The sequence below is a fragment of the Lathyrus oleraceus genome, chromosome 5, assembly GCF_024323335.1.
Source record: "Lathyrus oleraceus cultivar Zhongwan6 chromosome 5, CAAS_Psat_ZW6_1.0, whole genome shotgun sequence".
Classification (NCBI taxonomy): domain Eukaryota; kingdom Viridiplantae; phylum Streptophyta; class Magnoliopsida; order Fabales; family Fabaceae; genus Lathyrus; species Lathyrus oleraceus.
In genome coordinates this window covers 634476482-634494421 of record NC_066583.1, presented here as the reverse complement: position 1 = coordinate 634494421, position 17940 = coordinate 634476482, and the positions used below count along the sequence as shown (strand labels likewise).

General features: G+C 32.1%; 1 protein-coding gene across 1 annotated transcript; it reads left to right on the top strand.

Annotated features, from left to right (window-relative positions):
- Positions 1-1371: 1371 nt before the first annotated feature.
- On the top strand, positions 1372-17480 carry LOC127087428 (ABC transporter G family member 35). The gene is made up of 22 exons (XM_051028322.1): positions 1372-1525; positions 1608-1995; positions 3219-3428; positions 3506-3590; positions 3781-3940; positions 4043-4119; positions 4201-4254; positions 4570-4660; positions 12574-13474; positions 13641-13801; positions 13901-14007; positions 14091-14244; positions 14340-14459; positions 14695-14849; positions 14930-15262; positions 15340-15630; positions 15715-15798; positions 15883-16016; positions 16128-16355; positions 16444-16615; positions 16696-16950; positions 17039-17480. Exons 2-22 carry the CDS (start codon positions 1625-1627, stop codon positions 17309-17311), a joined length of 4416 nt encoding a protein of 1471 aa, XP_050884279.1. The 5' UTR covers positions 1372-1525; positions 1608-1624; the 3' UTR covers positions 17312-17480.
- Positions 17481-17940: the final 460 nt, after the last annotated feature.

Sequence of the window (17940 nt, the reverse complement as noted above, 5' to 3'; positions counted from 1 at the left end):
TTAGAATTTCACCGGGTAGGAACAACTATACTCCACGTTATTGATTTTTAGTGTCACTACAAACATAACATGAATGCTTTTAATATATTAACAATTAATGCACATCCAATTGAATAAGTTAATAGTCTTCAATTTTAAAAGACCCTCGCAATCCGTTCAATTTTTTTATAGATTAAATATGTTTTTGGTTCTTCTAAATATCTCATATTTAACTTTTAGTCTATTTAAAATTTTCCTTCAAATAATGATCCTCCTAAAAGTTTTAATTTTAACTTTTGGTTTTTACAACTTAATGATGATTTTTTATTTAGCTATTGAATTAACGACGATTTTGACATAAAAGATCAAAAATTAAAATTAAAATTTTTAAGAGAACTATTTAAAAAATTTTTTTTTAGAAAGACCAAAAATATATTTAACTCTTTTTATTACTACAAATTTAAGTAAGTTGGACTTTGAGACTCTTTAGAGTGACAATAGATCTTATGAACCAACTTTGAATAAGCAGTCTAATTTAGTTAATACTATAATTTTAAATACTTTTACAAATGAAATATTGAAATTATTCTAGAAGTCTAAATATTGAGACATTTACACAATTAATTCATCAAAAGTTAATAGTTTCTAGATCTCACTTCAAGCGGTCATTAACATGACTGATGTACCGACTTTAGGCCAAAAGGAATTCAGAAAATAACTTATTTATATAATTAAAATTTTACAACAAGGTGTATTTTGTTTAAAAGATTCTATTACAAAAAGTCACCTTAAACAGAATGATAGTTTAATTAAAATAATATTTCGTGCACAATATTTCTCTGTCCAACAAGCATTTTTACACTGTTTATAAATACTATGTTTTATTTTATAATCTGTATTTATATACTATAAAACACCCTGTCAATTTTTAAATATTTAAATAAAATTACAGAAAAATAATATATATTAACAATTTAAAATAATTTTTTTCAATAATTTAATAGTTAGAATTCACCTTTAAAAATAAATAAATAATATATAATATTTTTATTATTTTATAATATTAATTAAGCAATACCGTATATTCTGTCAAATTACAATTATATTTTAATACTATAAAATTATACTAATAACATAAAAAAATTAATAAAATTTTAATTGAATAACATTCAATTTTATATCATAAATTATCTCTAATCTCTTAACATTACAAGTTTAATTAACATCCATTAAGTTTATTATTTAAATAAAGGATTAAGAGTTACGACAATGCTGGAAGCCAGGTATCACACCATATGTCATTTTCATATACATCATACTATATATATAAATAATATTTATAACCTTTTCTTCATATATAGAACAACACTTGTACCATTTTCAAACTTTCATTAATGAGTAGAAAACACAAAAAGAGAAAACACATGAAAAATGTTAGAAGCCCATACACAATCCTCTAGTTTCAAACCTTTCTCTATCAAAACAAATAGTTTTAAGTTAGGTGCTTTCTTCTCTTAATCCAAAAAAGAAACTCCTTGACATTCAAGTAAGTATATTTACATAATTGCACTTTGATCCTTCATCTCCTTTCATTTATAAATTAGTAACCTATCTTATTTACATTGAAGAAACATAGTTGGAAAAAATGGATGGGAATTTAAGTAGAAGCATAAGTAGGAGTTTAAGTAGGTCAAGTTGGAGAATGGAGGGAGTGTTTGCAAGTGGAGGATATTCAAGAAGAACTTCAAATGTTGATGAAGATGAAGAAGCACTTAAATGGGCTGCAATAGAGAAATTACCTACTTATGATAGGTTGAGGACAAGTATTCTTGAAACGTATGCTGAAGAATATCTTGGTGGTGATGATGATCATCATCCAAACAAAGTGCAACATAAGGAAGTTGATGTTAGGAAGTTGGATGGGAATGAAAGACAACAGTTTATTGATAAAATATTTAAGGTTGCTGAACAAGATAATGAAAAGTATTTGCAGAAATTCAGAAACAGAATTGACAAGTGAGTTTTTGTTTCATATATTATTTTTATTTCTTTGGTTTTATTACATATCAACCATTTGAAGAATAATTGTTTGGTTTCTTGGAATATAATTTAGGTTTTGATTTGTTTAAAAAGTGAAGAGTAATTTCTGCACATATTTGACTTTTGAGCGGCAAGATAATTGGCATTTGATTATAATAATGAATATTGAATTATAGTATGTGAAAGAATCTAAAATCTTTATCCAAGAATTGACTGTTTTTGTTTTTTTATTAATTAATTACCTGTTTTTGTCCTTACTTGTAAACAAACACAATATTGAAAATGTTTAATGGATATACACTACTTGAGAGGGTGTCATGTTATAAAAAAAAATCAAAATATAAATATAGTGGAATATATAATTATTATTGATTTATAAAAATATTTTATATTATCTATGTATTATTTTCTTTATATTAAAAAATTTAAATAATAATCAAAACTGATATTATTAGATTGAAAATATCAAACTCCAATAACAATAAATATGTATTAGAGTTATAAATTTAATATGAATGAGGATACCTACTAACTTAGAAAAACTGCGATTTCTGAATTTTTATTATTATATATTAATATCTATTACTCTTAATTTTTTCTAATTATTTTTATTTAGTTTTTTTATATTATTAATTAAGAACAATTTCATAAAATTATACATATTTTATTTGTTATATAAAATTAATTACACTCAAATGAAATGATCCAAATTTTTGAGTTACTATTGTTCAATTAATTTTGTCGTTTAATTTTGAATGACTAAAAAGTTAATAATTTTTTTAAAAAATATTAGGTTTATTAAATTTAATATATATTTTAAAAAATTATATTCATTAATCTAAAAAAACACAATATTATTATGGAGTGGTGGACTCTATGTACATGATCAACTATCAACTGTCTCTAAGTTTAAGATATTAAAATAATGATATGAAAACATATTTATTATTGGAACACAATTTATCATATTTAATACTAGTACTTTGGTTAAAGCTATTTTAACTGTTGTTTATTCTACCGTAAAATCTCCTGTCTTCAATCATACCGATGGAAAAATCCTAATCAAATTCCACTTTATTGAATCATTGTTACACCAGAAAATCTATCTGCTGGCCTAAACTTTATTGAATTAAAATGATAAGAAATTTGGTAAAGTTAATTAAATGAAAATGATGAAAAGTTGGTATTAATTATTGCAGGGTTGGTATCAAACTCCCAACAGTAGAAGTGAGGTTTGAAAATGTGAGTATTGAAGCTGATTCTTATGTTGGAAGCAGAGCTCTACCAACTTTACCAAATGTTGCATTAAACATGCTTGAATCATCTCTTCGCATTTTTGGTATTAGTGCTACAAAGACAACAAAACTCACTATTCTTAAAAATGTCTCTGGCATTATTAAACCTTCTAGGTACCTTATTTCATCACTACATTTCAAACTAACTTAGTAAATGAAACTTTTTATTGATAAAATTTATTTCTTTGCAGGATGACCCTTTTACTAGGCCCCCCTTCATCAGGGAAAACTACCCTATTGCTAGCTTTGGCTGGAAAATTGGACAAGGACTTGAGGGTAATTAACCTCCAAACTCCAACCTAATTTAATCTTATTTTTCTTAATTAGTATTTAATTATAACAAAAATTTAAATTAATATTCGCGATACATAAAACTTTTTAATATCTAATACATATAATCAGTATTAGTATCATATTTAAAATTGATATAAATATTTATATGTGTTATTTAATTTATATGAAACAGGTAGACGGAGAAATCTCTTACAATGGTTACAAATTTAATGAATTCGTCCCTAGAAAAACTTCAGCTTATATTAGTCAAAATGATGTACATTTGGGAGAAATGACCGTAAAAGAAACACTGGATTTCTCGGCTAGATGTCAAGGAGTTGGAACACGATACGGTATTAAATTAATCGACAATTAATCTTCATTATATTATCATGTGAAATATTATATAATGTATTAGAATATTGATACAGACATAACAAATAATGTTTATGCAGATCTATTAACTGAGCTTGCTAGAAGGGAAAAAGATGCAGGCATATTTCCAGAGGCAGAGTTAGACCTATTTATGAAAGTATGTATATGATTAATTAATTATGTAATCTCAATATTATAATAATAAAACAATCAATAATTATGATTATGGAATTTGTAGGCTACTGCAATGGAAGGAACAGAAAGCAGTCTTATTACTGACTATACTCTCAAAGTAAGTAGTAATTTTTTCTCTACTTTTTTAAAAGTCCAAACCACGTTCTAGGAATCAAGACTAAGCTATTTTTTAATTAGAAAAATAATTTAATTAAGCTTAATCAAGAGCAAATAGCACCACTTGATCCAAACACTATAGGGTACATGGGAGGGTTAATGTGGGCCCAGCTAGAAAACTCTAGGTGGAATATCTATGATTATGCCAATAATACCTTATTAATTTAATTGAGTTGGAGCAAGTTAGACTTTAAGATTAAATTATTACTATGTTAGTATAAAAATTGAAATATTTTTGTTTTGTTGTGAGAAACAGATATTGGGGCTTGATATATGCAAAGATACTATTGTGGGGGATGAAATGCAAAGAGGCATATCTGGTGGTCAGAAAAAGAGAGTAACCACAGGTAAGAATATTAAATATGCTAGAATATTAATGTTTTTATTTTACAATAATAAAAGAAAAGAAAAGAAGAAAAAACATTTTTTAATAAAGAAATATACTTACATAGATTAAGTGAGATAATAAGATTGCAACAAAGCAAGTTGATGCACTCATGACATGACCAACATATTATTTTGTGAAAAGTGACATGAATAATACTAGTCCATACTAGTAGTTTACTTAGTCAAACAGAACTATATATTATAAATTGCAATTGGTTGGAGATTTGAAAACTTGTTCAAACCAACAAGAATAAAATAGTACAGTAGTAGGAAAAATAATAATGAGAACCAACAACAAATCACACAATAAACTAAAACATAAGATAAAGGAAGAAGAATAACAAATAATCAAATATATTAATTTTGTTTACTTATTTTGATTAATATTTATTATATTTATTGGATAATCATCAACCGTCACACTAAATCAAGAATAGTAGATTTGAGAGTTATTCTAGAATTCATTATGAACAAAATTTATTATATTCTTCTCTCTTTTTTTTTATTTCTTTTCAGAGTGATTTTTTTTTTACGTTTCTTGTTATTATCTTTAATTTGGAGTTATTTTTAATCAATAACTCGATCACATCCTTCAAATTAAAACACTCATTAGTGTTATGCCTCTGCCTCTCGTTGAATATGCAAAATTTAGAATTGTTAGTTTGTGATGACTCTTTCATAGAATGAGGGTACTTTAATCCTACCTTCTTGAACTTTGTATTTTTACATTCTTTTAGAATTATTTCTCTTAAATTGTTCAATAGGTTGTATAAATAAAAACTAGCATGCAATCCCATTGTGTCTATCTCTATCTCTGTACTTATGATGCTTGTTATCCTCTTGTTTCTCAAGTCTAACACTTCATGAGGTCTTATCTCTTTCAATATTTTCCGCCAACGAATTCTCCTTGTAATGTTCGGATGGGTTTGAGTGAGGAGGTCATTTATGCTTCCCACAAAATTCAAGGTTTTTTTTTTCCAAAACATACATTCTAGCCTCAAAACTTCAAAGATCTATCAATTTAATCCATCATTTTCTCCTCATAATTCAACAACTATCTTCGTTAATATATCGATTTAATATCTAAGGGACTCCTTCTTCCGGTGATAGATTCCACTAACGATTTGTATCGTCTTCGGTCTAGGTCTGCATGAAGTAAGCCACAATGCCAACTCATCACACAATTATACTCTCTATTTTTTTAAAAGAGTGTGAAATTAAGAGATAGAGAAGAAGAGAAATGAAAAAAAAATCCAAATCCTTATGAATATGTTGTTTTTGGAGTTATAATTTAAAAAAAAATTGGACTCTCATATTCTTTAAGAATAGTTCTTAATTTCTAATATTCTTTCTTTCTATTCGATGATAAGTTGTGAAGAGAGAAATAAATAAGAGAAAGTATAAGAAAAAAACAGTGTGAAATGATAGATTTAAAATATTGATTGGTTTAAGAGAAAAAAAATACAAAAATGTTTCATATTTTAAAACGATATATTATGTCCTTACAACAAACAACATTTTCAATAAAATTAAATTAATTTTTTAATTTAAATTAAATTAACTAATTATTTTGCCTGCACATTTTTAATAGAATATATATAACAAAAACAAGAAAATATGATTAAAATAATAGCATTATAAAATTAATAATTAATTGGTTTATTTATTATTTTTATAAGTAAAATTGTAAAATAAAACACAAAGTTTATAAAAAAAACGTAAAATTGAAGCTAAGAATTATAAAATAAAAAACGTGCTCTCCTTCACGGTTTATAGTAAAAAATGAAAAGTGAAGTTTTGTACCCAACCATTCTATAAAATTGTGAAGTAGAATTTTAAAATAAAACACAAAGTTTATAAAATAAAATAAAAAAGGTAAAGTGAAGCTTTGTGCCCAACAAAATAATAAGGGTAGTTCAAAAAATAACACATTTATTTCTTCTTCATTTTTCTCCTTACAATTTAGAGAAGAAAAAAAAGTGTAGGAGGGATAATATATTATACTTCAGTTGATAAGACAACAATCTTTTGAAGTGTCATTTTTCAATTAATTGTTCAAACATAGTGAACATATATCTAAAAATAAATTTTCTGGAATCCATATAACCTGCATAATCAGAGTCGACAAATCCTTTAATTCCGACTTTGTTGTCATCACCAAAGGCTCCACCATAAATGAGTCTCTGAACAAAGTACTTATAGGCTCTTGAGATCAATTTATGTACCTTAGAGTACTCTATTTAGAGACCCATTTATGTACCTTAGAATCCTCTTTAATGCTTGTCAGTGCGTCTTTTTAGGATTGACCATATACTTGCTTATAAGGCTCACTTTGTACACTATGTCTGACCTCGTATAGGCCATAACATACATCAAAGAACCTATTATACTAGCATATGGAATGCTATTCATATAGGCTCTTTCGACTTCAGTACTAGGACTTTGAGTCGAACTCACCTTGAACTAAGGATTAGTCATTGTTACAACAAACTTTGAATTTGACATATCAAACTTGTCGAGAATATTCTTCCGGTATGTCTCTTGAGATAAGCATAATCCCGACTACTTTTTATCTCTTCGGATGTCAATCCGAAGAATCTTGAAGGCAACTCCCATATCCTTCATGTCAAACTCCTTATCGAGTTCAACCTTTACCTTCGAAAAATCTTCGACATTGTTGCTTGCTATGAGGATGTCATCCACATAAAGCAACAAAATAACAAGTGAATTTCCATGTCAAAATCTGAAGTAAATACATTGGTAGAACTGGCTCCTAGTGAAACCTATGTATGCCATGGACTTATCGAATCTCTTATTCCATTGTCAAGGAGATTGTTTCAGGCCATATAACGACCTATTCAGCTTGCACACATAATCTTCCTTTCCCTTTTATGCATACCCTTCAAGTTGCCTCATCAGGACAGTTTCATCTAGATCACCATACAGGAAGGCAGTCTTCACATCCATCTGTTCAAGTTCTAGGTTGAACTTCGCCACCATAGGAAGCAACATTCGAATGGATCTATGCTTTACAACAGGTGAGAACGCATCATTGAAGTTGGAATATTCTTTCTAAGTGAACCCCCTAGCAACCAACCTTGTCTTAAATCTCTTCGACATCACGCATCTGATTCCTTCCTTAACCTTGAATATCCATTTACAACTAACTAACTTGGCCCCTGCAGGTTTCTCGATCAGCTCCTAAGTGTTATTATCATGAAGAGATCTCATCTCATCATCCATGACTATCAGCCATTCAGTCTTGTTTCGACTCCTCACAACTTCCTTGTAGAGATTAAGGCGAACACTATGAGATTTGCATAACCAAGTCTTTGAGGTGACTTGATGACTCTTCTCGATCTGTCCCTTGCCAACAGGTAGTCATTATTAGTGTCCTCGTCTTCGACAACAACTTTTTCTTCTTCTTTGACTTCATCTGAGTTATGCAATTCAACTTTAATATGCTCTACCTCAATAGGAATCTCTTCTTATTCTAGCTCTTCTTCAAAGATCGTGGTACTTCGACCAACGTCATCAGTTTTCTTGAACGTCATTTCAGCTTCATTGAAAACTACATCTCGACTTGTGATACACCTTTTGTGACTTGGCTCTAGGCACCACAATCTATAAGCTTTGACTCCTTCAGGGTATCCAAAAACCATACATCTCAGAGCTCTAGGTTCGACCTTGTCTTGCCTAATGTGAGCATAGGCTAAACATCCAAATAATCTAAGTTTATCGAGATCAGGTGGATGTTTCGACCAAACTTCTTCAGGTGTCTTCATCCCCAAAGCAGTCGAATGACACCTAATTATCAGGTATGCTGCATTTGCAACAACCTCAGCCCAGAACACCTTCTTCAATCCAGCATTAACCAACATGCATCTGACCCTTTCAATAATGGTTTAATTAAACCTTTCATCCAAACCATTTTGTTAAGGATTACATGCAGTAGTTTTGTGTCTTGCAATACCAGATGCAATACAATAGCTGTTGAACACCTTATTGTAAAATTCAAGAGCGTTATCGGTCCTTAACCTCTTGACCTTCCTGTCTGTTTGGTTTTCGACCAGGGTCTTTCAACTTTTGAAATTTTCAAAAGTTTCACCCTTAGCTTTCTGAATGAATACCCATAACTTTCTACAGAGTAATCATCATCTGTGGATAGGTAATACTTTTCACCTAAGTGTGAAGGATTCCTTGCAGGCCCCCAAAGATCAACATGAATATAATCTAGGGATCCATGTGTTCTTTGTTTACCTTTGTTAAACTTCACCCTACATGATTTACCAAATACACAAGGTTCACAAAACTCTAGTTTTTTCGACCTTGTCTCCACACAACATATTTTGTTTCGACAATTAGAGCATGCCTCTTTCACTGACATGGTCAAGTCGCTTGTGCCATAACTCAGTTTTTGGCACAGGTTTTATGGATACCACACCTGCTGAACCATTTACAACCTCATCTTCAAGGGTACACAAGCCTTGTTTCTTCACGCCTCTCAAGACTTCCTTCGACCCATTCATTACCCTTAGGACACTTTTCTCTCTTTTGAAAACATACCCTTTCTTGTTGAATTCGCTAAGAGAAATCAAATTTCTCTTAAGATCAGGTACATACCTAACCTCATTCAATAGTATTGACTCATCATGGAGCTTGAATCTTACAGATCCAATTCCTGTAATCTTGCAGGCTTTGTTGTTTCCCAGCAACATTGATCCACCATCTTGATTGCATAATTCCTCAAATACGTCCTTGTTAGGAGTCATGTGCCAAGTACACCCTGAATCCATAATCCACTCCTTGCTAGAGTCACTGCTTGAAACCACCATGTCATCAATGATTCATAGCCATCTTGCACAATGGTTGCATTACCATTATCCTTTCCACCATGATTATTCAGTCGACCAAGACATACTTTTCTTGTATGACCCCCTTCTTACAATGATAACACTTAATAGCAAGAGCATTACCACCATAGGAATTTTGTAGAACTTTACCCTTTTTCTTCTCAAACCTACCATATTTCTTCAAGAATTTCCCCTTAATGGACAAACCTTCAGCAACTGTCGATGGTTTGTGCTCCTTTCGTTCGTTCAAGTCCTTAGAGTACAAGGCAGATTGAACACCTTCAAAGGACGACAAATCTCTTCCATACAAAAGAATTTCTTTGAAGTGAGCATGAGAGTTAGGTAAAGCACACAACAACAATAATTCTTGATCTTCATGATCAATCTTGACCTCGATATTCTCGAGATCAAGAATCAACTTGTTGAACGTATCCAGCTGCTCAGCCAAGACGTTGTCTTCACTCATCTTGAACGAAAACAAAGCTTGCTTCATGTAGATACAATTGGCCAAAGACTTTGTCATGTACAAACCTTCGAGTTTCACCCATACACCAGTTGCAATTGTCTCCTTCGAAATCTGCTGAAGAACTTTATCACCAAGGCTTAATACAATGACGTTGTGGGCTTTCTCTACCATCGTCGTCTTCTCCTTCTCCGATAGGGCAACATCCGTCTTATGTGATCCTTTCAACGCTTCTAACAAACCCTGTTGAATTAGTAGGACTTGCACCTTCAAGCGCCACAAATCGAAATCATTCACACTAGTGAACTTATCAATATCATACTTTGTTAACGACATCTTTTTCTCCATGCTCACCGCACCAACTTGTTATAAATTAATGTCGTCAAGAACAAACCAAAATATGAGATAAAAATTGAATTTCTTGAACAAACACAAGAAACCCTATTAGGTTTTACAAATGAGAGAGAAGAGGGAAGAAGAAGAAAATCAGAATTGGTTAAAATTGTTTTACTATTTTCTTTCTCAATTAGGGTTCAAAGATTACAAGTGAGTATAAACAATTAACCTCTCCCAACAATCTGATAGAACTAGTCTATTTATAGACTACTAAAGTAACATCTTGTTTATCATAAGTCTTTATCACCCTCCAAGTTCCATCTCCCGCAATTTATAACCCTTCACACTCTCTAGATAACTAACGAAGACACTTTTCACAGCTCTAGCATCAAAATTTTCATGCTAGATATGTGAACATGCCAAAGCTCTAAAAGTCTTTGAATTTTAGTATTTTTTGTTCTCCCACTCCATACCTTCATCATTGTCTTGAGGTCAAATCTTGTTGTTGGACACATGTTGATCAAATAAGTTGATATACTCATAAATTTACTCTATTAACTTTTAGTCAATCAAACTCTCAATAATATGTATCTGACATACTCAAAAATGGTGATATTCAATAGTTATACAAGAACATTTTGTTGCGATGTATGATTGATATGTCTTTTTATACACTGTTTCATGTAAAAAAATTAAACTACTATAAAACAAACTTCATGCCATTGTTGGTCCTTAATTTTCAAGTCGGTTCTTATTCGATTTTTCACCCGATTATTTTATTAAACTTTTCAAAGCTCTTTTTTTTAAAATGTGAACCCACATTTTTTTTATAGAAATCATCAATCGAAGGTGAGAAAATAGGAAATACTCCATGAATAGTTACTATTTCCGAACCTTAAAGATGTGAATAAATGTACATAAAAGATCAACAAAATTACGCGTGACACCCCAAAACTTAACTATATGTTGTTTTCTAGTAGGAATTTATCATATAATTCTAGTTTATCCCCATAAAAAACCTTGTTTAACTAGCTTAACTATTTTTTTTTACTAATATGTTCGAACCTTAATGACCCTAAATAGACTTTATCATATAATTCTTGACTAGATAATGATGCATGATCAGTAACTATGGAAACATCTAAAATTTACAAAACACACATCATGAACCCCTTAGCAAGAATCATGAACCTCGCAAAAACCTTTGAATGTCATGTTCAATATAGTATAATAAGACAGTCCATCAAACATTCTTTTAAATATTAAATTTGTTGTAAGTTCAAGAATATGCCTTAAATCGAATTAAATAATTTCATGGTTATCAAACATCTTTAGAAAAATAGAATTCAAACCTTGGACCTTACAAGATTTATCATTTCTTGAGTCGAACAAACTCCATATTATTTCAATTTCAAGGTTTCAAAGTATTCATTCCACCAAAAACATGCTATAAGAGCAAAATCACGTTATAAGAGCGTCTATAATTCATGATCCTATTCTTTTCAATTTTCTAATTAGTCATCACTAGGACATAAGCACTTTCATAATCCTCATCTAAGGCAACCACAATGTGAACGAAACCCTATTACCACACTTGTGTGGACAATCATTTTTGAACGGGTCGATCTTGTGACAATTGAAGCACTTATACCAAACACTCTTTGACATGGACCTTGACTTAGATTTATTTTCCTTATGATTTCATCTACTCTAATTTCCCCCCTTAAAACATATGAAGCCTTCATCATTATTATCAATCTTCATTTCCTTAAACTTGGTCGATTCTTTAATTTTAATAGCCGATCAGACCTCATCTAAGGTAATGATGTCTTCTTTACTATAAAGAAGAGTATTGTTGAAATGTTTAAAAGATCTTGGTGATAAACTCAACGAGAGTTGAGTCTTATTCTCATCATCGAGTTTCATCTCAATATTTTCAAGTCATCTATAATTTTGTTGAAACACGTCAATTACTCCACAATGAACTTTGACTCCTCCATTCTAAATGATTAAATTTGTTATTTTAAGTGAGTCAATGACTTTGCTTCACTCACATTTCTTCTATAACTTTCTCCCTTTCAACTTCCCACAATACTTTATAGGTTAGAAATAGAATAATATCACTCTTTAACTTCCATCATCTTATCTATAGCTATTATTATATTAACATATTTTTGCTGAATTTATTTTAAAAAATGACATGGGTTTGGATTTGATACAGGTGAGATGATTGTTGGACCAACAAAAACACTATTTATGGATGAAATATCAACTGGTCTTGATAGTTCTACAACATACCAAATAGTAAAATGTTTCCAACAAATTGTACACCTCACTGAAGCAACCATATTCATGTCCTTACTTCAACCAGCTCCTGAGACTTTCGATCTCTTTGATGACATTGTCTTAATATCTGAGGGTCAGATAGTATACCAAGGCCCCCGTGAACATGTTCTTGAATTCTTCGAATCATGCGGCTTCAAATGTCCTGAAAGAAAAGGAACTGCAGATTTCTTGCAAGAGGTTACTTCAAGGAAAGATCAACAACAATATTGGTCAAACAGAAGCACACCATACCGTTATATTACAGTTACCGAATTCGCAAACAGATTCAAGAATTTCCACGTTGGAATGCACCTTATGAGTGAAGTATCTATAAAGTTTGATAAATCGACAGGACATAGAGCAGCTCTTGTTTTCAAGAAATATACAGTTCCTACAATTGGACTTTTGAAAGCATGTTGGGACAAAGAATGGCTTTTGATAAAGAGAAACTCTTTTATTTACATATTCAAGACAGTTCAAATATGCATTATGGCTGTTATATGTGGAACTGTTTTTTTGAGAAGTGAAATGCATAGAAGGAATGAGGATGATGCAGCTGTTTATATTGGTGCTATTTTGTTTACTATAACTATGAACATGTTTAATGGTTTTTCTGAGTGTCCACTCACAATTGCTAGGCTTCCTGTGTTCTATAAACATAGAGACCATCTTTTTCATCCTCCATGGACTTACACTCTCCCCAATTTTGTTCTGAGAATCCCTATTACACTTTTCGAGGCTACTGTTTGGGTTCTTATTACATATAACACCATTGGACTCGCACCCGAAGCCTCAAGGTAACCTCGATTACCGACTATTGTCACATATATATTGTTTATTCATTTATATAGGAATCAAAACTGCAAGTGCTGAATCTCAGTGGATCGTGTCAGTAACGCCACTATGATATTATATAACATGAATGTTGTTTGATGTATTCCTAATACTAATACAACATTGTAGGTTCTTCAAGCATTTGTTGTTGGTGTTTCTTGTTCAACAAATGGCAGCTGGGATGTTTAGGGTGATATCTGGAGTTTGTAGGACAATGATCATAGCCAACACTGGTGGATCACTCATGCTTCTTCTTGTTTTCTTACTTGGAGGTTTCATTCTTCCTAAACGTGAGTCACTAATCATTAATCAAACTCAAATTAAGGCACTAACTCTATGTAATTTTTTGTTATGGTCACTAATATGGTTAAGCCTTAATGTGTTAACAGGTGACATTCCAAATTGGTGGGTGTGGGGCTATTGGCTTTCTCCATTGTCATATGCTTTCAATGCTTTATCGGTCAATGAAATGTCTGCTCCAAGGTGGAGCAAACCGGTGAGTACTATCGTATTTTAGAGAACTATAAACATATTTAATCCAAAATTATAGTTCTGACTCGAAGTTTTCGTGTTTTGCAGTCTTCAGATGGATCAACATCATTGGGTGTAGCCACATTGAATATCTTTGATGTTTATAGTAATAAAAATTGGTACTGGATAGGTGTAGGAGCTCTTATTGGTTTCACTGTTTTATACAATGTTCTGTTCACCCTTTCACTTATGTACCTTAACCGTAAGAGCTCGCATTCTCTACAACATGTTAAGTATATGTTACTTAAGTGTCAAGAAAAGCTTTTGATTCGCTTTGTTTTTTGTTTGATTCACTAGCTATTGGAAAGAAACAAGCAATTATATCAGAAGAAGAAGCAAGTGAAATGGAAACCGGAGGAGATTCGAAGGAGGAACCGAGACTTGTAAGACAAGAGTCCAACAAAGGGAATGACACAAGTAAGCAACTTTAACTATAGGCCTTACCGTAAAAGCTTAGCTAGAATTGTACTTTTGTTTGTCGAGTATGGCTCGTAGTTTACTGATAAGTAGGCAAATCGCTCAAGCGAAGCGAGTATTTAAACACGAGTTGTACTATGTAAACCTTAAACTTGAATAATAGAAATGTATTGCAGCTGCATTGCAGTCGAAGACAGGCACATTAGGCTAATGAAGATTGTTTTTACATTTTCAGGAGAAGTGGCAATGCGGAGAATGGGTAGTAGAGGTAATGCGAGTTCGAAACTCGAGTCAGCCATTGGAATTGCACCAAAGAGAGGAATGGTTCTTCCTTTTCAACCACTTGCAATGTCTTTCGACAGTGTTAATTACTTCGTCGACATGCCAGCAGTAAGAACATCATCCTCAATCCTCATAGACTTTATTCATATGACTTTACAATATTAATCGTCGAATGTAACTTCAAACAGGAAATGAAAGAGCAAGGAGTAACATATAATAGACTACAATTGCTTAGAGAAGTAACTGGTGCATTTAGGCCTGGAGTTTTAACTGCTTTAATGGGAGTTAGTGGAGCTGGAAAGACAACTTTGATGGATGTTTTAGCTGGAAGAAAGACAGGTGGTTACATTCAAGGAGATGTTAGAATCTCGGGCTTTCCGAAGAATCAACAAACATTTGCAAGAATTTCTGGTTACTGTGAACAAACCGATATCCATTCGCCTCAAGTTACTGTCAGAGAATCCGTTATTTACTCGGCTTTCCTTCGATTACCTAGAGAAGTAAATAACGACGAAAAAATGGTAAGAGACTAGGCATATTTTCTCTTTTATGCTCCCAATCATTTGTGATCTTAGATATTTTTGTTTTATCTTTGCAGAAATTTGTGGATGAAGTTATGAATTTGGTGGAGCTGGATAATCTTAGAGATGCTATAGTTGGGCTTCCGGGCGTTACAGGGTTATCGACCGAACAACGAAAAAGGCTAACAATAGCCGTTGAGCTAGTTGCGAATCCTTCCATCATTTTCATGGATGAACCTACTTCAGGTCTCGACGCAAGAGCAGCAGCAATTGTTATGAGGACAGTGAGAAACACTGTCGATACTGGTAGAACAGTCGTCTGCACAATTCACCAGCCTAGTATCGATATCTTTGAAGCCTTCGACGAGGTATCATTAAACTTATGCTTACAAAATGACACTTTATTTTCATGGCCTTATAGTAGTTAAACTTTTTTTTTGTGTGTGCATCAGTTGCTTTTGTTGAAGAGAGGAGGTCAAGTAATCTACTCAGGACCATTAGGAAGGAATTCACACAAGATTATAGAATATTTCGAGGTTCTAAAAACTTACAACGGTTCGATTATATTCTTCTGATCAATCATTGTAACAAAAGTTAAACATATCATTCTTTGATCACAGGGAATTCAAGGGGTCCCTAAAATTAAGGATAAGTACAATCCAGCTACATGGATGTTAGAGGTAAGCTCAATAGCATCTGAAGTTAGGCTTCGAATGGACTTTGCGGAATACTACAAAACATCAACATTGCATCAGTAAGTTCATAGAAAACCCTTCTTTTCAATTCGATTTGCATGCATTTTGATGTCACATACGGTGTCAGTGTCGATATTTTGATGTTCAAATCACACATTTGTTACGCGCAGGAGAAACAAAGGTATTGTAAGCGAGTTAAGTACACCACCTCCAGGAACAAAAGATCTATACTTCACGTCTCAGTTTTCTGAATCGACTTGGGGACAATTTAAATCATGTTTATGGAAGCAGTGGTTGACATACTGGAGAAGTCCAGATTACAATCTTGTCAGATTCTTCTTTACCTTGGCTGCATCTCTCATGGTAGGGTCAGTGTTTTGGAAAGCCGGCAAGAAAAGGTTTAGACTCGTTTCGTATAAACAATCGAACATTCTCCAACCATTTAGTTTGATCTCGATATAAAAGAATCTTGTTATCTTTGTACAGGGATAGTTCAGCTGATTTGAACATGATTATAGGAGCATTATACAGTTCTGTATTTTTCGTTGGTGTCAACAATTGTCAAACTGTTCAACCAGTCGTAGCCGTTGAAAGAACTGTATTCTATAGAGAAAAAGCTGCTGGAATGTATTCCGCGTTACCTTACGCCATTGCTCAGGTCAGAAAACAAGTTTTACATTGAAAACTATAATCGAAATTCGGTACATGTTGACATAGTGATAGTGGTTTCTTTTGCAGGTTGTTTGTGAAATACCATATGTGTTTGTTGAAACTATATATTTCGCGTTCATCGTGTATGCAATGGTGGGGTTTGAATGGAAAGTGGAGAAAGTGTTATGGTTCATCTTTGTGAGCTTCTTCTCCTTCTTGTACTTCACATATTATGGAATGATGACAGTTTCCATTACACCGAATCATCAAGTAGCATCAATCTTTGGAGCAGCATTTTATGGACTCTTCAATCTCTTTTCTGGTTTCTTTATCCCAAGACCAGTAAGTACTATTGTTTTCTTAAATGAATTTAAGCTTTTTGCTATTTTTGCTGACATGATTAATTATTATACGAAATTTCGCGTTTCAGAAAATTCCGAAATGGTGGGTTTGGTACTACTGGATTTGTCCGGTTGCGTGGACAGTGTATGGATTAATTGTGTCGCAATATAGAGATGTGACAACAGGCATAACCGTGGCTGGAGAGACCGGAGAAACTCCGATTAATAAGTTTATTGAAGATCATTATGGGTTCAAATCAGATTTCATGGGACCAGTTGCTGCTGTTTTGGTTGCTTTCACTGTATTTTTCGCCTTTATATTTGCCTTCTGCATCAAGGCACTCAACTTCCAAACCAGATGAAAATATAAAGTCAAATTCTAGAATTTTTTTGCTAATGAGAGTGCCATATGTATATGTATATATGTATATGTATACGTATACTACTGTTTAAATATGTTGAGTCTCATTTTGCAAAACAACATCAGATGGAGATCATATTTGTGCTCTAAAGCAGAATAAAATGAGCATTGAGAAATTTTACTTTACCATGTTAATTTATGGGATCAATTGGCACTAATTGAATTGGTTAAATTGCAAGTTGTCAAAGTGTATGTACATTGAATATTGAAAAACAAAACCGGAAATACAGCATAATCTTTATGTAGGTCAAGGAACTATTTTAATGTGCGAACAAACCGAAACCCACTCCACCATAAGAACAAAATTGAGAAACAATGAAAGAAATGCTCGCAACGAGAATCATTAGGTATAGCACCAGCTCATGTTCCATCCATGTTATCCTGGTAAAAAAAAGAATAACTATTGGAGAATGTGTTTTGACTATTGTTCTCTCGATAAGATAACAATTCTCCATAAATTTCAAATTTCGATGGTTGAAAAATTGCTAGATGAAATATATGGGGCTAGATATTTCTCCAAAACGGATTTAAAATTAAGGTACCAATAAGTTCTTGTCAAGCAAGACGATA

Excerpts from the sequence above, each read along its gene's own strand:
- LOC127087428 (XM_051028322.1), top strand. The coding sequence starts at position 1,625 with ATGGATGGGAATTTAAGTAGAAGCATAAGTAGGAGTTTAAGTAGGTCA. Across the intron at positions 16,017-16,127 it reads AAAACATCAACATTGCATCA|GAGAAACAAAGGTATTGTAA; the intron begins GTAAGTTCATAG and ends TGTTACGCGCAG. Across the intron at positions 16,951-17,038 it reads GTTTCTTTATCCCAAGACCA|AAAATTCCGAAATGGTGGGT; the intron begins GTAAGTACTATT and ends TTCGCGTTTCAG.